Genomic DNA, 26489 nt, shown 5'->3' with positions numbered 1-26489 from the left:
TAAAAGGGTGATGAGCTTTTAGGAAGGATTGGTTTGCTAAGTTTATTTCTATATCGTCAATGAGGACTACCTGGGTTTGTCATCCAGAGTAAGGACTGGACCATGAAAACATTGCTGCAAAATTAATAATCACACATGTGTTTTGAGAGACATTATACTTCTTACTCTATAAGAATATAAGGATATCTAAGGATATAATATCTAAGGACATAAAAGCATACTTATTGAATGAAAAAATGTATTTCCTACAGGACTTTTATACAGCTTTATACAAACACAGCTGATTGAATATAAGTTCATTGAATCTCCCTAGGGCAATTGTATATTGATGTTCTTCATTTCCACCCCAGATTTGCATGGAGGCAATGTACTCATAAGTATCTGTGGCTTGTTTGTTTGTTTCTTAAATATTACTTCCCAGTGGAATAGCTTTCCCCTTCTGCAAGTAATATTCTGGTTATGTTTATGTAATGGTTTCTGCAATGCCTTGGAAAAAAACATAGGCTGATAAATGTCACAGATAAGTAATTGGAATATGTTTACATCATGTTTGTGGTGCAGTGTTGGACACACCTGAACTAGCTCTGACAGGTTGGCACAATGAGGTGAAGGACTGCCAGGAGATAACCTGGGTTCCAGAAGCTCCCCAGCTGTGCTGCCAAGCACTGCACTCCTGCAAAGAGCTCTGCACTGAAAGGGCACTGCTGCTTCCAGAGCCAGCGTGTGGAGCAGCTCTCTTTGGTGCTGTGTCATGGCTAAACAGCCCTTGTTCAAACCAATGGCCCAGATTCTTACAGAGCTTTTTCATAAAGCTCTTATTGTATCCTGGGCAAGAGCAAAGGAAGCAAATCAGATGTTAGGCTATGTTACAGGGAAGAGAAACCAAGACAAGATGTGGCATTGTACATTTTCACCTTAAATGCTCTTTGGCTTTGGCTGTTTTACAAAAGGCACGTCAGAAATAGGCAACTTATGTTACCAGAATAGGCTGGATTTTGGATGGGATGAGAAGATGAGAAAGGATAGGGGAGGGATTAAGGACTGAAAAGAACTAGTTTTGTGTTCCTTTCTGTTGTCTTATTCTAAGAAGTGATGCATAAATTAAGAGCCATAAAAAGTCTTGGGTAAAACAGAATATTACAGGATATTCTGAAGGCAAGAGGAAAAAAAAGCCTTAAAAACAAGTTCTCATCTCCCTCCTCCTTCTTCCAGAAATCCCCACTTGCCAGTCTCCATTGTCAATATTTACACTGGTTTATACTGAAAGTGTACAGTTATAAAAGTCTAACAGAGAATAGCAAGATCATCAATTACATAAAGGAAGGAAAAACCTAATCATTATAGCATGCCTGGAAAGACTTGCAATTTATGTGTCTCTTTGGTATCTGCTAAATGTAACTGGTGGGATGGCAAAAGATGATTTTTAGTATACACTTTAGAAAAACAGAGAGGGGGAGAGTGAAGGGACAGTAGAGCTCAAAGCACTGTACAAGCATTAAATAACCCCAATGCAAAGCCCACCTCACCAGCATAAGGCAGCCTGTTTTACCCCTGCTGAGTGTCAGGAGACAGAGATAAGGTTAATCACTATGTACAGAATTCAAGGGCACAGTTTCTTTTTGCTTTCTTATCTGTACAGACTTTTCAATTGACTTTTAATCCTTCTTACACAGGCTGTTTAAATCCCATCAACACTGTTTATAAATGGAGATTTCTTTAATAACTCGGCCTTACCAATGCAGACAGTTTTCAAGTTGCTGCTGAATGCTATTGTATTCATTAAATCTCTTGCCAGCTGGCCACTATTTCCTGTCATCTGAAAGGCTTTGAATCCCTCTTTGCTCTGGGACTTGACTGGTTTTGTTAAATTGTGTTAAGAGGTACTCCTGCATCATTTGTCACTGGCCTGTAGTGTTAATTGGAAAGTCGATGATAATTTGATGTTTATGAAAATCTCTGTGATAATTAGATGCTCTGTGGAACTCTGATTCATTTGTTCTGAAGATGAAAAATAAAAGCATCTCAATTTTCTTTTTCAGATGCTATAGATTTAATAACATACAAGGTTGTTGCTAATGCTGCAGATTTTAGAAGGGAATTGTAATAAAGTCCATAGAGTAATATGAAGGCTAGTTTTTGTCTGTAACTACTGCTGTATAAACTGCTGATGTAACCAGCTGGAATTGTCCCAAGTTTCGGTGAGTGTTTGTCCAAAGAGAGAAAACAAATACAGTAGCCACAGTGGAAGGAATAGATAGGCTACCATTTTATTTTCACATCAGATTTGTGTGTTTCTGTTTGCTAGCAGCTGTGCTTAATAATAAAACTTGCAAGTTCAATTCTACAAATTGAATCCATTTAAACAGATTATACAGCAAAGCTCTCAGACCATTGGGAAGGATTTGGTTGCTTTTTGGTCACAGACTCAGGTAAACCCATGTTTTCCATGAAGTCCCTGCCCTATCTTAAACTTCCACTGTTTGAAACTTCAAAGAAGTTGAATCACACCAAATCTCACCCCCTAAAAGCTGATTTAGTCTGAGAGAGATGGTTTCCACTAGTTCCTGATAGACTTACACAGCAATTTACAAGGCTTCTGTCCCAGGTGAGTCCCCATACTAAGGGGGGGCTGGCTGTCCCTAAGCCCAACAAGTACAGAGATGCCATTACCCAGGAGTCCTCGGTTCTGGATGCTCATTCTTACTGTCCCTGCCTAAGCCTCTGGTTTGCCATCCTTCATGTCCACACACTGCCTTTTCTGGCTTTGCTCTCTCCCCTGTCCTTAATCATCAGTGGACTCAGCTGTCGGGCCCTGGGGAGGAGTGCAGCCTGTTTTCTTCTACTTTTACATGTGTACATGGAGAGTTTTCAACTTCTACCTTCCTAGTTCTTCCAAGGCAGAAGTAAGTTGTGGTGTAATACAACCACAGATAGCTGAGACAAAGCCTGTATTTATTGAACTTGTGCAAGTTTCAGCTTCATAACAAGCTCAAATTTAGATAAATTCTCCTGGACTTTGTTTTTCCTGGGGCAGACCAGATATTTTCCATCTTCAAGTGGCTTTGATAAAGAGACATCATCAAAGTAATAATGAGCTCTTGCAGAGCTAGATTTTAATTTTTTTTAATATCAGCAATCTATAGCAGAACAGAGATGAGTCTCTTCCATAATGTGGAAGAAAGTCTTTGCAGGTGGAAGTTTAGAGGAGCACTGGGGGGCTGCTTTGGTTTTGGGGCGTTGTCCTGAAACCTTAGTACATTGCTTTAGCTCCTAGTTCTCATGTCATTGAAAAGCTGAGCTAGTTTGGGAAGCAATAGGGTCAGGAGAGATTGAAAACAATAAAACAGCAGAAAACTAACTTTTGTGTTCTGAATTTTGAGCCCCATTTTGTTGAAGGGGCCTCCTATCAGGGAAGAATGTGATGTACAAAACTTATTGGCACATAAGAGAGCCACATAGGTTGATATCATCTCAATGTGAAGAGTTCTTATATCTACATTAAAATCATATTTAAACATATTTCCATTACATAAAATAGGTCATGAACCCAGGGTTCTTCTGAAATGTCTTTCACTGTGCACTCTTCTGAGTTGCCTAGCTGTGCTTGGCTGTGCTAGTCAGTTTGGAAAAATACTGGGCAAAGGAAACAGTTGGAAAACTATTTCACAGTATGGAACAGGCATGCCGATTCTTGGAAATGCCACTTGGAAGTTAATTGAAAACCTTTGAAGCTTTTTTTTTTTCTGGGTTGTTCTCCACTTACTTTTCAAATAATTGCAATGCTGCTTTAATAAGTTTTCAAATTGGTTCAAGGGCATCTAAGATGGAACACTTTGCTCAATGTAAACTGTTGTTTGTAAGCAGCAAACCGTGGAGGTCAAGCATCCTTCTACCACAGGGACTGTAGGCTTTCCAGGGTGATGTACAAATACACTTATGTAATGGCTGAGGTTGTTACCAGACTAAAAATATGTGCTGTCTCTTCAGGCCCTTTGCTTAAAATCTTCAAATCAAATTTGTTGACTCTAGTTCCCTTCATGTTCCTTTCACAATGTTCTGTTAGTTACAAGCTTTCTGAGCAACTGCCCACTCCCTTTGCCCCCTGAGACTACTGGGAACATGGGCTAAAGGTTGTAGACAGTCTGATGAGGAAGTTCATATTAGAGTCAAATGCAGCTGGGGAGCTTCTCCAACAGTTGGTGGAAGTTTTATATGGTGAGAGGAAGAAAACATTTAGGAAGACACTGGTATAAAACATATGGGAAAAATGGGTGCAGCTGTATTCCTTCAAATCTGATGGTGACCAAAATAGCAGGATAAATGCCAATAACATTTAGTTGATACTTTGCTAGTTAACAGAAAAAACATGAAATAAATTTGCCTTCAGAGGCTTTATTTACTATAATGTAAGTGCTGTTGCTCTAGTCTGTCAACAAACTTCATGACAAAAACAGTTACTATATTCTTGTATGTTATAAAAAGGTTTTAACCATACTTAGTTAAGAATTTAATAGGATACTCAAATGCAAAATTCAATTCCTTTAAAATGGACAACTTCCATCAAGGAAGTTTGTCTAAAAAGGAGTGGAAAAGGCATTTACTTGCCAAGTCCAGACTTCTGTTTCTACTGCAGCTTTTTGATGTTCCTGACTTTTAATAGATTGCAGTCTTTCCCATGCTCTAGGTGCCTGGGATTGAATGTTTTTAGCTACTGTTGACTGAGAATTGTTAGCCAGTAACTCTCAATGTGAGGCTGATTGCTTTAAGACTGGCTTGGATACCTCTGTGTCCAATGTTCCTTAACATTGTACTTTTAGAAAAAAAGTTTTGCATAGTGAATTGTTTGTGGTTGTTCTCTCGTTTTTCAATAGCCACATAAATGTCAACAAGCTGGCATGCAAGGCAGCATAGCAGGGTTGTAGGATAACTGTGTTCAGTGCTTTTCTGTCAGTCTTGTACCCAGATACCTTCTTAACTTAAATTCTCTCTTGGCCAGTATTCTTGTGATTCCTCTATACTCAGGCCTGGATTTGTGCCATCTATCCCATACGTGCTGGTTACTTATTACTGGGCAGGCCTGTCAGTACCTGAGGATGTCCCTCTCTTGGGAAACTTGTGGCTGGTAAGGCTTTTTCAAAACAAAGGATCATTTGTTGATAGGCAGAGCAACAATTCAGAGACAAGTATACTGAGCCAAAAATCTAAATGTGTGTTTTGTTTTATGTGAACGTCTGGCTTGTTATGAGGCAAAGCAGGCAGTTGTGGGTTGGTTTTTTTCATCAGTGAGTACCCATGCAGAGAGCTAGTCTGTTTTTAGGACTTCATAAATAGAGCTGCCATTACCCACACACATTCCTGTCCCTTCCACCCCTGCCATCCCCTCCCCTCCTGGAAGATGGCATAGACAAGGGAAAAAAGGAATTTGGTCATTTGGGGCTTCTGATAGCTGATTACAGTCTGTAAAATGATGGCTGCATGCATACACACAGGTGTCTGATGTTTTTGGAGTGGGTTCAGACCTGTTAAACAAACTATACTTGGGAGATCACTGGCAGTACTCAGTGAACTAAAATGGTCCTGGATGCACTGCAGTTACATTTCACGTTCTTTCAAAATTTGTTCATTTAGCATCATCTATGCTGCCCACCTGGGCTGTGTCCACATTGCCATACAGAAACATTCTAACCCTGCCCTGTAATTTCTTTTATGGAGTTTCTCCCTGCAAACCATCTCCCCAGCTTGCCTCTAGCTAATTTCTTCTTCCCTCTCCTTTCAGAGGAGCCTGTGTTTGAGGTTCAGAGCCGTTAGGAGAATTTGTCCAGTTGCTGTATAATGTGAAACTGGGCAAAGTCCTTCACTCCTAACATACTTGCTGTACAAGCTTATATGGGGGTTATCTTTCTTTCCTGTTCAGGTCAGCTTAGGCGTGGTCAGATGATTAATTTTGGTTTCTTGTACACGACCATTTCCCTCAGCCAGGGCAATGTGTTGCCAGAAACAACCTGAATTCTCAAGTGACTCCCATTTAAAACACTCCCTTCCATCAACGTCTTGATTGTATTTCAACAAAATAATTAGAGCAGGACAGTTATTAAGAAAGTGCCTGCCTGTGTGTGTAATGCTGCATTATTGTTCTTTAGCCCTGAGAAAGAATTCATTGTAGAAAATGTGGCCCTTGCATGTAGAAGAAAAAATATTGATGATATTGCAGTGTGAATTCATGTACACAGGGTTTTATTTATTTATTCTTTCAGAGCAAAGAATCTTGTTGTTACAAGAGGGGACTCAGGGAGCCCTCTCATTTGCCACATTTTAACCTCCCTTTCTGGTTAGTATGAGTTCTACACTTCAGCTGCTAGCTGTGGATGTGCAAACACCTTGCCTTAGCAAAATAACTCCCACTAGGCTTAAGTTTAAATCTAGAGAGATGATGCTAAGGAGTTCTCTCTCATTCCTTAGCCCAAAGCCTGAATTCTGCCCTGCTAGTCAGTGGTGGTTCAAATCCTAATGCCAGTCCTGACTCTGGTTTCTCTGTGAACCCCTGGTCTAGGCTCACCAAAATGATTTCTCTGGAACTTGTCTCAGTCTTGTATGTTTTAGCCATTGTGCAGTGATCTTTGATATCTCCAGACCTATGCTTTGCCAAATAATTCCTTATTTGCTGCAGCTCTAAAGAGTTGGCCTCTGGCCCTTGTTTGCTACAATCCAAATTTGGTTTAGTCTCACCCTACCAGCTTCAGAGGAGTGTGATGGGACAGATGACTTTATTTCAAGTCATACTTCACATTAAGTTATAATTTGTTACTTGAATGAAATTTACATTTACAAAACTAATAGAATGATTTTTGTGGTAGTCTCTCTCAAGAGAAGGACAACTCAGGAAGATGACAAACACACCCTGATAAAGAGAAGTCATCATCTCTGCTGTTGTTAGTAATATAGGCAAATTAGCAAATGAACCAGAATTTTTTGCTAACATTTTAGTTTACAGGCTTCAGTGATCATTCATCAGTAGTGAAAATGTGGTCCAGTTTTGCCTGAGTTTTCTGCTCTGTTTTGCTGGTTTGGAATCCCTGCTGAGTGTCCAGAGTACAGTTGTCATGCTGGTGAGGAGCAGAGGGTCAGGTATGGATTTATAGCTTCACTGACAAAATGAGAAGGTGTTTAAATGTTTATAGCTTCACATCCAGATTTATCAGATCTTATTTTAATCCTATCTTAGTAAAATTGTATATGTTTAGTATGGTATGTGTGCATTTCCATTTACTTACTTGTACTTTATTTACTTACTTTATATTTGAAAACTGCTATTAATCAGGCTTCAATGGTAGCTTGATTACAAGATACTTGATTACAAGATTCTTCTTTTGGTAAGGAAATCTGAGAACATTGTGTCTCCTACAGCACATCTGCTGTATGTATTTTGTGTGTGGTTTCAGCATGTGGGAATCTGAGGGGCTACATAATCAGTGCTGGCCTTTCCTAAGACTTTGACAGAATCTATCATGAGTTTAAAATGCTGTATAGAAAGTAGGCAGGTAGGCAGTGGTAGATGGCCTTTCATCTCTCACAACAGCAAGTAGTTGATTTAAAATTATGATTGTAACAAACAGTGGATTTAAGACTAAGTTCCAGTACTGTGGTTAACTTTAAAAAAACCCCAACAAACAAACAAACTTAACAGTATTTGAACAGAAAGTGTTAGAATTGCTTTCAAGCCTGTTTTGACTTAGTTGCTCTACAAAATATGCTCTTGAGAAGGTAGATGGGGGAAGGTATTAACAGTTGCATGGTTTAGATGACAGTATTGCAGACAGCAATGTTACAAAGTCCAGAAGAGTATGTGGGTTTATTCAGATCCTGAGCAGCTCAGTTGCAGAAATCTCCTGTGACTTTAGAGTTGTCCTGCAGGGACCCAAGGCCTTTGTGGCCAGTGGAAAAGTGCCAAGGTGGCAGTGGCAGTAGGAGGCCCACAGGAGCTTGGTGCCAGGCCAGTTTGTCCCAGGGGCCTTGAGGGAGCTCTCCAAGCTCTGAAGCTCTCCAGGATTTAGGAGGATGCAGAAGTTGTGCTGTTAAACAGAGGCACGTGTACTGTGTCCTTGAAGCACGTGTTGGCAGAGGCACTGCAGTTTGCTGGGGCTCAGCAGAGCGGGTGTTGGCCGGCGCTGGTCACAGGGCAGGGGTTGCTCCTGATGGGCTGGGAGGCTTCTGCTCCCTGCTGTGCACCCCCAGCGAGTGTCAGTGACCTCTTCTTAACTCGCTGTGAGATAAAGGAATGACATATTGCTGCAAGTGGCAACATAGTAAGACCCACTGTGGGGAAATGGTAGGAAATGGTATCGATTCCTGAGTAGGAGACAGGCCAGATCTTTTAGGGTTTGTATCAGCAGGAAAGCAGTGCTTTTGTCAGTTCTTCTGATTTAGAAAGCAAAGGCCAAAAACTGATTTGTTTCAAAAATCTTAGCCATGTCCTCTGATAATGGGAATAATGAAGATCACGATCACAGTCCTGTCTGAATTTAAACAAAACACCAATAAAAATTGCCAAAAATGACAAGAAATATATTATTCATCTGGGTATTTTTATGATTCTCCTCATGCAGAGGTCTTAATGGGTTTGTCTCTGAGTGCAAAAGCAAAAAGAAACAGATCTGATATTATCTCCTTAACTTATAACAATCAGTTGTTGAGTAGTACCTAGAGAATGATCTGTTTTCTTAATGGCTATCATTAAATCAGTAATGTGGGTTTTGCTGTTCTATGATGATGCTGTTTACTTTTGTACTTAACTTTTTGCCAAGATACGGTTCTAAAGGAGTTGATAAATCTTATATGATAGTATTGTACTTGGCTCCACATATTAGGTAAATAAGGAGAGAGATTCAGTAAAGGAACTTGCAACCCTCCTGACAAGATAGGTCATTACAGACAGTGCAAAGGGAATATATGGTTATTTGGAATTTTTTTCCTAATAAAAAACTGTGATGTTTTTCCAGAATTCCCAGACTCAAAAAAAAAAGACATTATTTATTATTATAGACTGTGAAAACTGAAAATAAAAAAACTGATTTTTCTTTTTTTCTTCCTGGCTACTGCTCTTAGGCAGTCTGAGCATGGGCCTGAAAGTGGCAAGTGCAAGAAGCCACAAAACGGTTCCTCAAAGTACAGTTACTGACAGAAGGGTTCCTGAATCTCTAGCAGTAATTGACATTATTAGTTTAGTACTATTTCACTTCATTTATCTCATTGTAAAATCAAGCTACAGATAAATAGCTGAGTCTTGAGGTACACTAAATGGCATGGCATTTTGTCATATTCCATTCTTGTTACTTGTGGTTTTGTGGGGAAAACACTGAATTTATTAAAAAAAAAAAAAACAACAACAAAACACACAAAAAGGAAAACACACAAAAATATCTTTGTTTTTGAATGCAGTGTGAATATATATGAGATTAAGGGTTGAATTGGTTTCTTAACAAAGCATGTTATAAATTTCTAGTTTGTTTCTTAGTGAAGGCCCTGCAAAAGTAAAGTTTTTGTATGTTGTACCTGCAGAATCAAATCAGGCCTGAGCCTCAGGTCACAGTATGAAGCAATTTTCTAGAAACACACTCGAGCCCCTAGGAGTAAAGATGGCAAAAAGCTTCTAGTAGGATGCACTTCTCGGTTGCATGTCTGTATGCTCCAGAATATGAGAGCAGGTTTTAGATGCAACTTCTTTACAGGACATTTGCACAGCATTTCCTGCACACTCACTGTCACCTCACAGCAGTGCAGCTCTGGGTCACTTGCTGTCATGGTCTCAGCCAATTCCAGTAAGCCAAGTGTAACACTCCAGTACTCCTAAATGCCTTTTCCTTCTCCCCATGTGCTTGCTGTTGTGTCTTATTTCTATCTGAAATGAGATGCATTTCACTGTTTTTTTCTTATATTTTCATATAAAGACTATTTCTGAGGTTAAATGCAGTTAAAAATAAAAACAACAAACAGAAGCCTTAAACTCATAGAGATGATTCAGCTGGCCTTCCCTTGCTTTGAAGACATATGTTTGCATTGTGTAGAAGGTTGGTTGGCAGTTGATTGCTCAGTGAGTGATAGGGACACGTCCATCCCTGCAGGACAGGCCTTCCAGGAGCATTTTCACATGACAGTGGTGAGGCAGGGTCACACACCATTCCAGGCAGCATAGCAAGTAAGGTACTGAATTGTCTCAATCAAATCATGAGGATTAGGAGTTGCAGGAAGTTCCTAAGGGTGAATTTTCACTGGACACATCATATTCATCACTTTTCAGTATTCATCCTGGGCAGAAGGGACATCAGTATAAGATGGTAGAATGTGTCCCAACTCCAAGGAGCTGTGAAATATGTCTGGCATTGGTGTGACCCAGCAATCTGCTACTAAAGGAAAGAGAGGTGACCTATTTAGGCCAAACCAGTTCTAGACAGCTGTGAGCTAAGTTTTATTTTTCTTGTCTGAACTCCAAATACACTCTTTTATTAAGGTTAAACTAGTTTTGTTTAACCTTAATGCTTATTTAGTACTGAGAGACTGCAGAGTGACTGGCAGCCTACAGATGTTCCATTCCCCAGGGAGCGGTGACAATCTGCAGCTGGACAGCCAATCCCCTCTCTATACAGCCTCTAGCCATCAAAAGTTCTGAAGTTACCTCTGAGATACCAAGGTCAGCTTTGAAACTAGCTGACACAGACTTAGATTTTGGGAGAGTTGGATCTGGGGGGAATTGTTGACCTGAGTATTCTTACGTGGTGTGTCAGTCTGGGGCCACCTCAGAACAGCAGCAGCAGAACCCACAGCCAGCCAGACAAACAACTTCAATAGGTCAGCTGCTCCCTATTGGCCTAGGAAGGGCTGTGTACCCTCATAAAAAAGGGGAAGGATAATCTAGTAAAACACTCTTTCAGTCTTCTCAGCTTTAGATATGCATCTTTAATCTACCTATTTACAGTAGTCTTAGAAACCATACTTCTGTTTTTGTGTCCTTGCCAAAGCATGAATAATCTCAAGATCTAAACTTCTTATAGCTCCCTAAATTAAACTTTGTACTTCTGCTACCTAATAACTGCAGAACAGAATGTTAAATTTGGATGAGCCGTGCTGACATTAAAAACAAAACAACTTGTGGTTTAGAGGTGGGAGTGAGCTGTAGATATCTTAAAGGTAGAAATTACCAGAAGAAGGACTCTTTGGGGGCAGTAAGAGTCCTAAGGGATGAACCACATAGTTCAGGAAACAAATAAAACCACTGAAGTTCTTGCAGCTTGGTGAGTTCAAGTCAGTCAATTGTGATAACAGCTCAGGTGAAACAAAAGAGTCTCACAGCTTCTTGCAGCTCTGAGAGAAAAGATGGTCTCTTTGCTGGGAAATACAGTGGGCTAGGAATGAATGACCTGATTTATAATTGCTCACAAACGAGTATGATCACTTGCAAGTTGTTTGCCCATTAATGCTTAAGATGAGGCCATTAAGAAAACAGCATTTAAGCAGGGTCTAGAAATAGAAAAACAGCATTTTGAGGACTGATAAGGTTTGGAGAAAAGACAATACATCTAATGTATGGATAGAGTAAGATGTTAAGTCTTAGCCAACCTTACAATCCTAAAGACTACAAAAGGAAAGCTTCTGTATATTGATCTAAACTTATCTCCTGATGTGGCCAATTGCCAGCCCTCCATTCTAATAAACAACTTGTTTTTGTTATTGTTGTAAAAGCATCAGGTGTAGTGACATTCCTAAAGGGTTGATCCTTTTTGACACATACAGCAAGAATTTAGATTGTACAAAGAATACAGTTTAGTCTCCTTCCTAAAACTGTGTAACAATTCTAATAATAGAATGATTTTTTTTTTAATCAGACAAGGTTAAATCAAGAGGAATGCTTTCAAATACTGGCCATATTTTTTTTTACTTGCATGCTACAATGGTACGTTCTTCTATTTAATTTAAATTCTTTCATCACTGTAATGAATGGTTTGATTCCTGTGCCATATTGTTATCATGATAAAGATTTTTGATGTTTGAGAAATAACAATATATAATCAAGGGATAGAAGAGATTAATAGACACATATGAAATTAGTTATGAAAAGTGGCTGTGGACACCAAGGAATGAGAGGAATCTACAGAGAAATGTTCATAGTGGCCAGTGTGGGGCTGCTTAGTCATTGCTGAAACACCTGGTGACTTCATTAAGGCACCATATTAGGTGGAGTTAAAACTAATACAAATCAGCTCAGAGCCCCAAAGCATTACCTGGTTTTACTTGTAAATGTTCCAGGGAAAGAATCATCTGATCATCCTCCAAGATACTAATTTGCTGTCCAGGGCATTGCAATAACAGGCATTTCAAGTGTTCCTGCCTGGATGGCTTTTCTGTGGAAAGAATTTAAGATCTGGGTTTGCCAGTTCTTTGGTGTCATATGTTTGTGCTGAACTTGACTCAAAAAGTTGCCCTATTGGGCTGAAACAGAACTGTTTCAACTTAAAGCAGCAAAGTGCAGACATTTTTGTTTGCAGTATTAGGCTTTTCACACTGTAGCTGGTTGGTCTCCTTTTAGCTTGCCCAGGGCTTTTCTTTAAATGTAGCAATAAGGAAAAATTGCATTTCTGATAACTTAGAGTGCATAGATGTTAAATGCCAATGTCTATGGATATGCTTGCTCTGAAGGAGTGTGCTTCCATGCTGTAGGTGGTGTTTGCTTTGAGTATATCTCATGCACACTTTCTGGGTGAAAGGAACTCGATATCTATCGATATTTTCATGTTAAACATCTGTTGTGTTTTCCCGTAGGAGCATTTCACTGGATCTGTTTACTTGCACTGATCCATGGTCAAACACACTGTTGTGTTTCCCCAGGGGAACACTCCAGTTATGCAAACCAAACCATGGATCTGTCCCCTTGTTCTCCAGCTGCGCTGTGGTTTGCACTCCTCAGTACCCAAGTGAGCTCTGTGCCATATTCTCTTATGAAATAGCTCATGTAGTTGGTCATACTAGCTCACAAACACAAATAATTTCAGTCTGCAATTGTGTACTGATTTATAGATGAGCAGGGGACTCAGGTTTGTGTGGGCTCTTCAGTTTGGAGGAGTTGCACTTTGGAAACACTTGTGTGAAGGGTGGGGTGGAGAAAGGGCTTGCAGCAAGCTGGGTGATGGGATTCTGCTAAGGCAGAGGCATACCTGGGGCCTGAGCAGGGCTTGTGTACTCTGGCCATATGGGAGAGCTTTTAAGTCCATTATTACTTGTTTGCTGTGGCTGTGCAACTTCCTCTTCCCCTTTGTACACAGTTTTTCTGACATGCTGTCACTGCCTCCATCTCTCCTGACAGAGAAAGCGGAGAACACGATACAATTTCCTACCTTCTGTTGTTGAGTTGGTTGTTTAAAGAGAGAGAATTTCCCTTGGACAATGCCAGAAAAGAATCTGTATCTGCCAAGGTTCTTTGTATAGGAACAACTGTTAATATAAACAGGCTTCCTCACAAATACCCAGGCAGTGGGACAAAACCACTTTGGAAGTGAGGGAGTTCTGCCCCTCCTCCCCCACCTCTTCTTCCAAGGGTATTAACAAATTCACTGAAGGAGATGACCATTTGTCTATCATCCAGGGAGGCTTCTTATGGTGAGGCATCTTCTCGCATTTCAGCTTTCAGGTAATTTCTCTCCCTTTCAACATTTTTTCTGAGTGCAAGCCAGTTTTCTGCCTGTGTTGGAAGAGGAGCCCATGCCACCTTTTTGTTATACTTTGGCCTGAAGTAAGGAAGTAAGCAGTGGGAATTAAACACTGTTCTTCATTAGTTTATTTTATTAGCTCACAAAGTGTAATCTTCTCTGCCAGTATTGCATTATTCTTTCTCCATGCTTCTCTTGAGCATTTTATAAAGTACAAGTAGGTGAGGACACTCAGTTTCTTCTGGAGAAAATTAGCAGCTTCAAGCCAAGGCTCCAAATAAGGATGGAACTGTGGTAGCTTGGCATCTCTAGGTAATTTAACCTTATAACTGCTACTAAGTCTTCAGCAGTAGAATATCCTTTGGTTCTCCAGCATTGCACGACCCAGAGGTTTGGTGGTATTTGGAAACTGGAGAGGAAAGAAAGCCTTTAAGGCTCCAGAATTAGAGATGTGCAGAAATGCTGCCTTGCGTCATGTTGCCATGTTCCCCTGACAGCACTGTCCTCAGTGTTTTCTGCATTTAGCTGCTAGGTTTGATAAGAGGAACAGCTTGTGTGCAATTTTGCAGTGTTCAGTTTTACATTTAACAGAAGTGTAAAGTTCAGTGTCATGGAATTTCCCTGCTTGGTTGTTAAGATAACTTGGTACAGCTCAAAACCACACAGCCTGAACTGTAGGCAGAAGCCTTCCTTCCCCCAGGTGAGTATGTTTAGGGGTTCAGAGCTGTCCTGGCACTTCTCCCATGAAAACTGCAACAGAAGTTCTCCTCTTGGGGTCTACCATATTTTATTTTAATTGGAATTATTTGAAGTAAAACCAACTAACAGCATGTAGCTTTATGGATCTTTTAATGTTGTGAAAGAAAAAAGAAATAAAAATCACATGGGCCAGCTCAGGGACTTGTTTCTTTTGAAATAACTGATGACATAAAATCCCAGACCAAAAGAGGTGGGAGATGCAAGGCATCTGGCAGAGTTTACAGTCCTGGGGGGTCGGCAGGCACAGCACAGCCTGCTGCAAACAAAGGCTGAGTGTTTTGCTGATACGATTGCAAAACATATGTTTGCCCAGGACTGTTATGATCTTGGGAATAGGCAGGAGGCCAGATTTCTGCAGCAGCAGCAGCGCACTTAGTCACACAAATATCTGCAAAATGTGAACCTCCTGCGATTTCTCGGTTTAAAAACCGTAATTATTTTGTTTCTTAAAGACAAGGTAGAAACACTTGCATCAGGAACAGGAGAGGGGGGCGGAAAGCATCGTCCGAGGAGCGTCTCTGGGCCGGGGAGGAGAGCGGAACGGAGCCGAGGGGGTCGGGGCCGGGGCTGGACTGGACGGGGGCTGTCCTGCCGGGCCGAGGTGGACTGGCCGGGGGCTGCCGCCTCTTGTGCCCCCGCCCGGGGCATTTGGTGCCACTCCCGGGCACAGGGAGCAGCGGCGGGGTCGCGGCGAGCGCCGATCCCCGGCGGGGTAGCGCCGCGGCCGCCGCTCCGCCCCTGCGCCGGGCGGGCGGGCCGGGGCTGGCACCGCCCCGGCGGCGCTGGGGCAGAGCCCAGTGGGGCTGCGAGAGCGGCGAGCCCGGGCTAGCCCCGCAGCACCGGCCGGATGGTGGCCAGGCCGGGCCGGCAGCACCAGGTACTCGCGACTGGCCGGGGGGGTCTCTCTGCCCGGGCGCATCCCCAGAGAAATCCCTGCTGGAAGGGGGGGCGGGGTCCGGGCAGCCCCCTGCGGATCAGCCGCAGGGCTGAGGAGGCAGCAGCGGCGTTTGCCTGCGGGCTCCTCGCTCGGAGGGTGTCGTTCGGGGGTCCGTAGGTCCTGTTCAGCCGCGGGATGAGCAGCTGCTGCCCGCGGTGACAGCGCAGATGCTGTCGCCACCCTCCGCGACGCCCCTGCTCCCAGGAGGAGCTGTGTTCCGCTGGGGTGTGCGGCAGCCGGGTACCTCTGAAGGGTTCTCGGGCTCGTCCAGGTGGCTTTTGCCTCGGAATTGCCCGGCGTTTACGTCGTTCTTGCATAGATTTGGATTATCCTTTTGAAACAGTAAGGCCGGTCTTGTATTTCTCATGGAGAAGAGCGGGCTGTAATTATAAACAAATGCAAGTCAAGAGCATTATTTAGAAAGGAATAAATCTGCTGATTTGGATCTCTCTTGTAAATTTCTTAGTCTCATCACATTAAGATTCTTCTTTTAAAGGAAAATTTTAAATCCTCAGAAGTGGTGTAGGTTGCGGCAGAGCCTGTTTTGTATTTTTCTGATTTAGAGTAACCCAGTACTTCATGGATACATATGGATACATATATATGGAATACGCTTTGCTTTGACATAATCCAGCAGTACAGTCTATGTAATGCAAAGGGTTACTGTCACATTTAGACTGTTTCCTTCTGTGCCACCAATTTATTGGTATTTAAATAGTATTTACAGCAGGGAAATTGCAAGCATTCATTCAAAATCCTTTGCCCTTTAATGCTTTCTGTTTCACCACAGAAGTGCCATATTAAAAAAGTAGGCACTAATCATTGAAACTCAGCGTCAGTTTCAGTGAGCTCATATCAAAAGTAAATTGGGTCGTGGACTCTAGGCAGTTGTGTCACAAAACCACTGCAGGAAGACCTGCTAATGCTGAGTAAGAGTAGGTAGCACATAAGCAGGCACCTTGAGACTGCTGCAGCTGGACCTGCTTGTACCTCTCAGTCCTAGAAAATGACCAGAGAAGAGGTGCTAGAGATGGAGATAGTGGAGTCTGGGCTTTGCTTTCATTCCTGCCATTGTGAACAAGGTGTGTGATCTTGGACACACTCTCCCTTGCCTTGATTTCTCTCTTGAATCAAGTCACATAAACTAGATGGGGGTGTTTTTAAAATCAGGTATTTCAAAGGACTTCGAGACATTCAGAGAAATTATAATGAAATTAAATTAATGTAAGAATAACATACTCCATATGAAAGAGGAACAGTTCAGCATTTGCCATGCTCTAATTCCAGTGAAGAGTGGTAGGTCTGTGTAACAAAGCGCTTTGTAACAGAGGGGGAGTACTTGTTCCCGGTTCTTTAAATCCGTACAAGTGGAGACATGTCTGTTGCTTCAGCTGAATGACAGTCTGAAATACCCAGCAAATGGAACCAGTGCGAAAATTTAAAGTACATGAGCATTTCTAGGATATTTTTTTTCTGTCATTTTAATGTGAATCATGGTTTGTTTGGGAAAGCCACAACAATTGCAGCTACTTCAGGATTAAGTAAAAAAGTAAAATAGGAAAAATGGCCAGCTCTGCATAGCCCCACATTTAGAAAAGGTGTAGGATTTCTCTGTGTGTAGGAAAAGAAATATATTTATTCACCACTCTTTGTTCTTAATTCTCCTCTTCCTAAAAGTTTTCTGACCAGTATGGAAACTACAGTAGCTACTGCATTTAGCAGAACTGAAAATACAGTTTTTAAGCTGAGTATGTATCAGCTTGGGGACAGCTTGTCCTGTGGGGCCAGTTGTGCCAGTCCTTGTTGTTAAGGTCCTAAACAAGGAAACTCTACTTGTAGCCTCAGTGTCACCAGCAGCGAGGCTTTGGTGTCAGTGGCCTTTAAAGGGGAAGTAGGAACCAGACAGTTCATGGTGAGCGCAGCAGCAGGAGCAGCATGAAGCCTCTTAGACTGGTAAGTGCCAAGTCTCCCTTGGAAATGCTGCACAACCTTCTTGGACACTTATATGCTTAGAGGCATTTCATCCTATAAGCTTATAAAGACCTAAATGGGTATTTTTAATGCCCATGCTTCAAATGCTCATCATATTATACTGAGTTGAATTTTCAGCACAGGCACGCTGGAGGAGTTAATTCCACCGGGAAATTGTGTTGAAGAGTTTTTAACTCACAGCCCATTGTGTCTTTCTTAACACTAAGCTTGGGTAGGAAAGCACTTAGATTATGTAAAATGATGACTGGTTATCTAGAAAAAATGTTACCTCAAAAAATTCACCTCAATCTCATTTTCCTTCTCTGGTTCATTACATGAGATTGTTTTATATTGTATTATGGGTGTGATTTTCATATAATTTTGTTTGAATCTAGCAGCACTTAGTGTTTAATCAAGACATAGATGATTCAGATAAAGATGTTAATTCAAATGTAGTTTAGTGAAGTAAATTAATAATTACAATTTTACTTCACCTGTGGCTTATCTATGATAAAATGTTCCCTGTTTCGAGGGAGAAGGCCTAAGTAAGTACGTAAATAATTCTTTCTGGTAGATATAAATCTGGTAGACTTGATAGTGGTACTGACTGTACTTGAGGGGAGCAAAATGACTCACTGTGCTAGCACCAGGGAAGCAGTCTGAGTGAGCATTGTGGATCATAGCTCATCAGTCCTGAATGACTGAAAATTAGCAGTTTGGTAACAGTCCCAGATTCATTGGATAAAACTACCATGGAGTTCTGGGAGAGGTTTTGTGATAAGGGGCAGAGCTCTAGCTGCAAGGAGCCAGTAGTGAGGGACCAACAAGGATCTGAAAAAGCATTTTAGGCATACAATGGAGGAAGAACTGTAGCTTAGGTTAGATAGCTGTTCCTGTTCCAGAGGCTCTGTGACCTGGCTTGTAGCTTAGTTCTGTTTTCAGTGTTTCTAGGTGAAATTTCTGATACTGTGTGTCTGCTTAGACTGTGACTTTTTTTTTCTTTTTTTTTCTTTTTTTTTTTTAAGAGATTCAGAACCAAAGCAGATGATGTTCTCTTGCTAGCAGAGGTAATGTGTGTTGTACTGTTAGTGTTTACAAACCTCTTCTACATTATTGCAGTTCAATTTTTTATCTCAGGATTTTACATAAATTTGACAGGAATGATGTTCCTGTCAAGAGGCTTAAAAAAGCTACCTAAAAACTGGGCTGGATCAACAGCTGTAAGATACAGAAGAGCTCTACATTGTGTGAATTTACACATTTGTGCTTTAGAGTGGACTTCCTTGAGCAGGCAGTATGGACTTCTTGGTCTAGTCGTCCTTGAGGAGTTGGATGTGCTAATTGAGCCAGACTGGTGAGAGTAAGTGGTGACTGGGAAGTATATAATTAAGCTTGCAGAGTTGTCTCATTAACTTTTCTGTCTCAGCTCTGCAGTGCTGTTTCTTGGTGTAAATTTGCATAAAGCATTTCCTGGCTGAGAAGTCTCTGAACAGGCACACAGTCTGATAGTTAGGGCATTAGCCTGTGACTTCAGAGATCTCAGCTCAAGACATCAGTCTTCTGTAGCAGCTTCTCTAAGATGTGTAGCTTTTCCATTTCTGAGGGATTTTTTTCTCCTAGATTTGAGATAATGTATTTGTCATACCTCACAGGAATCTTGCATTATCTAAATGAATGAGTTGTGATGCTGGGCTGATATGGCAATGGTGAGGGATGTGTAGATTGAGAAATGATGGGTACCTGGTGAGCTAAGTTCCCATGGAAATAATAATAGTGGCTGTACAGAAATACAAGTTACATTACATAAGGGGAAAGAGGAGGCTTTTCTGTGTTTTTCGCGGTTGTCTCTGTCCATGCAGCAATGCAGCACTTACATGGCTAAAGTCTTGTTTTTCTGTCAAGGTATGTCTGGAAGGTGAGCAGTGGAGTGGATTGCCATCCTGCAAGGCCCACCTCCTTCCATTACCTTGAGCTTCTGGGTGTTCCACCCTTGGTGCTCAGCTTTGCAGCCACCTGAGTTTTATGTTCTGGCTTTGAAGATGGAGTGCGTCTGATGCATCACCATCATCATTATTATTGTTATTGTTATTATTTATTTGCACCTAAAGCCTCAGTTGTGGTTGGCTTTCTGCTGAGCTTTGAGCTGTATTCAGCTGCAGAGTTTCTAGACTGAATGAAAGTGGTGTGGTGTGGTGTGGTGAGGTTGGCAAACAGGAGGAAAGGAGCCAGGAGAAGTTTGATGCAGAGAATGTGTCACTAAGTAGGGTTACTTTGGTGTGCAATTCCGTGGTCTGGAATCGCATGAAAGTTGTTTATACTTTTGGAATAACCAAAAGAAATGCAGGCTTTCTTCCAGCTGCTGCTTCTCCAAGACACAACTGCTTCACCAAGTGCTTGTTGGTGCTCCAGGTGAGATGGTGCTTTAAGAGAAATGTGCAGGAGAGAGATGTAGTGGTGTGTCTGCTCAGGATGCAGGTCTTGTCTTTGAGAGGGAGTGTTGCTCCCTGGCTTGAGTGTATTTGGAAGATGGAGGTTTAGTGAAGGGTATTGTGAAGCATAGAAATATGTTCAGGACAAAGGAGAAATTCACTAGGACTGTTTGGAGAATTATTTACTGTGTTATCAAGTATTTGAAATGCTGGGATGCTGGAAGCACACAGCTATTTCTGAAGTACTAGGAGAATTTGATTAAATGTTGCTTCCTAAAAAGAGAGGAAAATAGCTTTTGAAAGGTCTGCCATAGCTTGTAACTGAAGAACAAGTTTTCAAAAAGCTTCTAATGGGTCAGATTTTACACAGCTCTCGTGACTGTGCTAAGCGTGCACCTCATGGCAAGTTGCTTCTGTTCTCAGCACCCTCTGGAAGAAACCCCCGTTTTGCAGGTGGGAAACAGGCTCATCTTCACAGATCCTTTGTTACATCTCTGTCACAACAGGGCCTTGACCCCAAGCTTCTCAAGTACTAGGCTGGTGCCATGATATCAGGGGGATGATGCCTCTCCTGATGGAAAAGCAACTCATTTTATCATTAAAAAAAAAGCCTCTTAAGTCACTTTGCAGCCAGGGTTTGGATGGTTGAGTAATATAACCTGTTACTGCTGTGTAATTGTAAGCCTGACCTCTGTATGCTTTAATAAACAGAAATGTATTGATTGTGATGTATTTTAGATTGTGAAGCAAAAAACACTAGCAATCTGCTGATCTCAGGTTCTTAAATCTGGGTTTGGGTTTTTTTTCCTTCCTCTAACTGTTCTGGGAAAAGGAAAAACTGAAAAACAGTTGTTCAAGAATTAAACTTCAAGGTATTTGTCTTGGAGGGCTTGATCTGGCAAACTGCAGACATCTGCTAAATTTTTAAATCCTGTTTACAATTTAAATGATCTCTCTTTTTGCTTGCTGTTGTTTGGCTATGTTTCTCGAGTGTAGTTATAGCCAAAATAAGAAGCTCTGCTGAAGTTTTAAAGAGAGATGTTGATAAATTCCATCCTACAAGTGGCATTGCTTGGCTGACAGGCAAAATTTCCTTGGGTGTGTTGGGACCCATAGCAGGAAAAAGTGGCACTGAGGGGAAAAAGTGAAAAGACTATTTGTAAGAGATGCCCTTTGATCTTATTTTATCCAAGTAAGACTTGAGAAATGAAGGTATCTGACTTTGGGATTTAAGGAGACTGTCAGAGTCTAAAGAGTTTGGAGTTGCCACTTGTGCCTGCACTCATTGTTTCCAGCTCTCTGAGGTTGTTTTTTAATCTTAGGGGAAAGTTCAGGAAACAGTAACTGATTAATAAAATTGCTTCTTGTACAGTGAAACTCATGCAAATAGAAACCTCAGCTAAAGAGGAAAAAAGTGCAGCCAGTATTGCACATTTTAACAGCCTTTACCTATGTGGGGAAAATGTGTCAAAGTTAACAACTGCATTTGGCAGGCAGCTCTTGGGGCATCATCTGCTCAGAGGCCTGGACCAGCTGAAGGTGCCCCTCTGCTCTGTGTGGCCTGAACTGGCTCAGTGCTTGGTATTTATTCATCTAAACCTGCCTGAGAAGTTGGTATGGTCACAAAATGGGTGGGTTTGGCTATGGAACAGAGGCAGTGCATGTGTTCTAAAAGATGATTGGGAAAGAGGGCACAGATAAGGAGCCCAAACCATTAGTTTATATAATGCCTGGTGTTTAGCACTGAGCTCCATCCTCAGCTTTAATCCCAGGTCTCCGTCTGTAAGAGTGCCATGCCATCAGCTGGCAGGGCTCCCATCTTTCCTGGGGAAGCCAAGCTGCTCAGTGGGGAGTAATCCCCTCAGGAGAGCTGGTTTGCAGAGTGCCATTCACACGGCAGAGGAGCCTCTGCAGAGATGGCATGGGAGGCATCTGTGGAAGTGTGAGGTGAGGCCATGTCCTGCTCTGGTACCTGGAACCTGCTGTGCCTTCTCAGGGGGCTGCTCTGTACTACAGAGACTGCCCTGGAACACATGGCTCCCTCCCTTCCAAAGGGAACGGTGTTAATGGGCAGGACACAAATGCACCCAAGTCTTCCATGCGTTTGCTCCTTGGCTGCAGCAAAGGACCAGGGGGCCATAGGCCTGTAGAAAGCTGCATCTGGCTGAAGGAGAGGACAAGTAGTGAACTGCCAGGGTTATCCAGCCTCCACCTTCCCTGCAAGGCAACACATCCACACAAGCAGGTGGAAGGATGTGGTTGCTGCTGTTCTGATGGAGCAAATTCCCCTCCCTCCCTCCTTCCCTGCAAATGTGAATAGCTTTTTATCCTATCTTGAAAAGAAAGCAGATGCAAATGTAGATCAGGTACTTTGAGCAGTTTAAGTGCTCTTTGAGGTTGGGAAGAAGAAATCTGATTAGGGTTACAGCTGTTTCATTTCCTGACAGATGCACAGGGTGTTGTGTGCTGGCGAGCTGCGGATGTACACACACACAGCAGCCTCGTTTTGTATCAGTGGCATAACCACACAGCAGCCGGCATGTTCGGAACTCCTTGTCCTGGACACCCTGCCAAAATATGCTTTATGCAGAATTTTCTGTGAACCAGCCTGTAGTGTGTTTGTGTGTGTGTGTGTGCATGCATATAAATTTGTGTGTGTTTTCTTTGGTTGACAGGGCCTTTGTTGCTGAACTTTTTTTGCTGGAGTGGGGCAGTGTGCTGTAAACAAGCACAGCTAATTATAAAGCACTTGTATAAAAAATGATTTGCATTTGTACAAACAGTACTAGTAAAAGTGCCCGTGCAAGAGTACCACAAGTACCCAAATAAGCCCAGCTCTGAATGGAGAACTCTTTTCTTTCCTGCAACCACAGCTGAAAAGCTGTTTATAACTAAATGCTGAGGTGGTGTAATTTTCTTTTCTAGGAACTTGGAATAAGAATTCCTAGACCACTGGGACACGGACCAAGCAGATTCATCCCTGAGAAGGAGGTGTGGTAGTGTTTTCAAGTACATAGTGAACTTTATGCTTTTAAGGAACATCATTTTATAGTAGTAGCCCACAGTGGTTTCAGGACAGCTGCTGATCTGCAAAACATTTTCAGGAGTGGTATCACATTCAGTCCTGAGACTTTGGCCACAGTTCTAGTGTACAGAACAGTGAGAGCCTTGGGGAGCTTTGGAATAGTTATGACCCCTCCCATGCTGCTATCTAGTATGAGAGAAACCCAATACTGTTTCCTTGTGAACATCCGGATGTAATTTCCTACTGGTCCACAAGGTACCTGCCCCTCTGCTCTGGGATTGCTTTTTCTTGAGCTGCCTCTACCACTCTGAAGAATCTGAGAAGGTTCAGAGTGCTTTGGATGAGCATTTCTGCTGCTTATCTCCTGATTGTCTGGTAAGAGAATTTGGAGTAGAGGAAAAGTTAGTAATATGCCTGTGGTTTTCTAGGAGTTTTAGTCTTTTTCAATTTCCTGTTTTTTTCTCTCTTAGCCAGCTTTTCACTTCTTTCCCTTTTTCCCATAGTAAAAGTGATGATTCAATTAGCTTTTAGTTATAATTAACTAAGATCAACCTGAGGTTTTCAAGAAAGTGAAGGTGAGACAGTTAAAAATGAGAAGTCAGCGTTGTATTAGAGAGAGACTAAAGCCAAAAATCTCCTTTTGCTGGTATAACCACTTGTGATCTCCTAAATGAGAGGTATTAAAGGAATTTAATGTGCCTTACGTGCACTGATTTAATGTCATTAATAGATTTATAGTATAATTCCTTTCACTTGGGGCCTCTGGGTGCTGTGGTAATGTATTTATTTGCTATTTTATTGGTGGAACTTGGACAATATTGCTCACTGCTCCTTCTCTCCGATCAGACAATTCAGGTGGGGAAGGAGGACGCCACGATGCACACGCTGTTTGCAGAGTCTTTTGCCACGCTGGGCCGGCTGGACAACGTCACCTTGGTGATGGTTTTCCACCCGCAGTATCTGGAAAGCTTTCTCAAAACTCAGCACTATCTGCTGCAGATGGATGGCCCGCTCCCGCTCCACTACCGGCACTACATCGGGATCATGGTACGCACCCAGCCCCAGCCCTGCCCCAGAGCAGCTGCTGCTGTGTTTTGCAGTTTCTAGCTGGAAAGCAGAGTAGGTTTGTTGGTGTCTGCTTTACAGATGGTTTCAGAAGATCAGCACTTTATGTTCATAGATTTGGTAGGACTCTGAGAAAAAGGGGAAAAGCATGCTGTAGAAATGAGATAATTGTTTGTTTTTGGCATCCTTAGTATCTCAGAAACTGTTTCTCAAGAAAGCTTGTTTTTGTATCTGTGTCCTGTCACATACACTTCTCCTAACTCAATTGTTGGTCCCATTGTGCATTTCTGAATATGTAAATTCTGAGTGAGTTTTCTGCCAAAAGTGGTTTTCTAATTTTTAATCTGCCAGTTCAATGACCTTTGCTTGCTGAAGTTGAATTAAGGTTCTGGGCTCTGTCTTTATCTGATATAGAAATTGTTGGAGTAAATGGTACTGGGCTTTTCTTTACTGAGAAGCTGCCTGTAGTTTCTCTTGCCATTTGCAATCTGAAACCTGCCTTTGATTGTTGCTGGTAAAGATGCAGCTAGAGACAGCTTCTTCCCCCTGGGGTGTAGGATGCAGTATGGATTACTTGCTTCAGGACATGCAATAAATCCATGCCTGTATTTCTCCCTGGGTATAGGTATGTTGCACCTGTAGCCAGCATAACGATGGTGTGTATCAACAAGGGATATTTATGTTGTGAGAACAATAATCAAAACAAGCTGATGTGTTAATTTCAGAAAACTTCTTTTACTTGAATCTTTGATCAGTGCAAGGCTTATTCTTGGATGTTTTGAGGAAATGATGCCTTATGGTATTTGTCGTAAAGTACTAACTTTCTCTAATTGTTTTCTGTATCACACTGTTTTCCTTTTTAGGCTGCAGCACGACATCAGTGCTCTTACCTTGTTAACCTCCATGTGAATGACTTCCTTCATGTTGGTGGAGACCCGAAATGGTTGAATGGTCTGGAAAATGCACCTCAAAAATTGCAAAATTTAGGAGAACTGAACAAAATGTTGGCTCACCGACCTTGGCTTATCACCAAGGAACATATCGAGGTAGGTCTTTCACAGAGTAATGTGAATGTCCCCTTTGTTCCGTAAAGCAATCCTAGATTCTTGGATTCAGAGCCAGACAGGGTGAAAGATGTTCTGTGGTAATGACTTTGATTTCAGTGCTATATCACTGCATGATCTAGTATCACTTGTGCCTTGTTATGTAAAACTAACAGGATCATAACTGCTCTTAAATGAGTAACAAATTTCATTTACAACACCCTGAAATTTCTCTGTCATGCTGGAATTCTGTTGGTGCAATGACAATGTGCTCAGGTGTGCACCTCCCTCCTCAAGCTGTGTGCTTTCAGTAGCCAGAACCCCTGGGTGTTTCTGAGTTGCTGCCAGAGGTTAGACAGAACACCAGCCACCACATTTTGTCTGGCTTGCTGCTGCTGTGTTTTCAAGTGGGATGGAGAGAGCAGGCTGGCAGAGCTGCCCAGGGGGGTGGTGGTGGTACAGGACAGCCAGGACTGCAGCACCAACAAACCACCAAGGGGCTGCTTCTTCCACCCCTTCTGCTCTCCTCTGTGCCCTAAGCAAGGAGCATGTGGGTGCTGGGACTTCCTCTGTGCTGCCTGGCCTGGTGAGAGGTGGTGGCAGGTCCAGCTGGGGCAGGACGGGGAGGGCGCACGCTCTGCCAGAAGGCCCCAAACCTCCCACACTTTCCTGCCTGAAGGGGAAGTTGGGGTTTGAAGCTTCTTGTCAAATCTAGAGCATTCCACCCACAGGGACAAAATGGAGGGAGCCTGTGCCAGGTTTTTACACAGCCGATCTGCAAGGGGTTGCCTGGGTTTTCTGATGCTGTAAAGACCATTTGAACAAACATGCAACAGTTGTGGTTGCCTCTTCATCAGAAGTGTGAAATTTCAGTGCAAGTCAGTATGGCCTCGACAGAAACCACTTGGTGCAAAAAAAGAAACCCCAACTTATTCAATTGCCCAGGGACAGAGGGGAGAGAAGTTGTGTCCTTTGTGGCATAACCATGCAGGTCTGTGTCTGGCAGGTCACTGAGCACACTAATGGCAGCAGAGTGAGGAAGCATGTTTGGATGTCACAAAAGTAATTTTACCTGACTAAGAAATGTGTTGATAAACTGCATTAAGGTGGGGTCAAATGAATGACTTTAATATTTTTGTCTTGCATTATTTTTAAAGCAACTTCTGAAGACAGAAGAGAACAGCTGGTCCCTGGCAGAGCTGATCCATGCAGTCGTTCTCCTTACACACTACCACTCCCTTGCTTCCTTCACGTTTGGCTGTGGGATCAGCCCAGAGATTGACTGTGAAGGGGGTCACACCTTCAGGCCCCCCTCTGTCAGTAACTATTGCATCTGTGATATAACAAATGGTTACCACGGGGTGGATGAAATCCATGCCAGCCCAGCTGCAAGTATTCCAGTAAGTGTCTGTCTGAACAAACAGTCTCTTCCAACAATAGTTATGTCTTTGTAAACTTAATACGTGGAGGGTGCCTGTCTCTTTTTATTCTTTTGAGAGTCGGATTGATGAGCCTAATCCAGATGTGGGTATTGAAAAAATGCATTTAGGAGGAGCTGAAATGATA

General features: G+C 42.2%; 1 protein-coding gene across 4 annotated transcripts in view; it reads left to right on the top strand.

Moving 5' to 3' along the window:
* SESN1 (sestrin 1) overlaps nucleotides 1-26489 on the top strand; it is a 76980-nt gene that overhangs the window by 44799 nt on the left and 5692 nt on the right. The window contains exons 1-5 of one of the 4 annotated variants that reach the window (XM_054628587.2): nucleotides 15173-15330; nucleotides 22716-22781; nucleotides 23662-23862; nucleotides 24744-24926; nucleotides 26081-26323. In XM_054628587.2, coding sequence (XP_054484562.1) covers nucleotides 15301-15330; nucleotides 22716-22781; nucleotides 23662-23862; nucleotides 24744-24926; nucleotides 26081-26323 — 723 coding nt within the window. In that variant the 5' untranslated portion in view covers nucleotides 15173-15300. Of the gene's footprint in view, nucleotides 1-15172; nucleotides 15331-15620; nucleotides 15733-22715; nucleotides 22782-22870; nucleotides 23191-23661; nucleotides 23863-24743; nucleotides 24927-26080; nucleotides 26324-26489 lie in introns of those variants that run through there. The other 3 variants (XM_077175184.1, XM_054628586.2, XM_054628588.2) reach the window with 3 other exon arrangements.

Source organism: Agelaius phoeniceus, chromosome 3, assembly GCF_051311805.1.
Source record: "Agelaius phoeniceus isolate bAgePho1 chromosome 3, bAgePho1.hap1, whole genome shotgun sequence".
In the NCBI taxonomy this organism is placed as follows: Eukaryota; Metazoa; Chordata; class Aves; order Passeriformes; family Icteridae; genus Agelaius; species Agelaius phoeniceus.
Note: the sequence above shows the minus strand (reverse complement) of the source record. Positions and strands in the feature narration are given on the sequence as shown.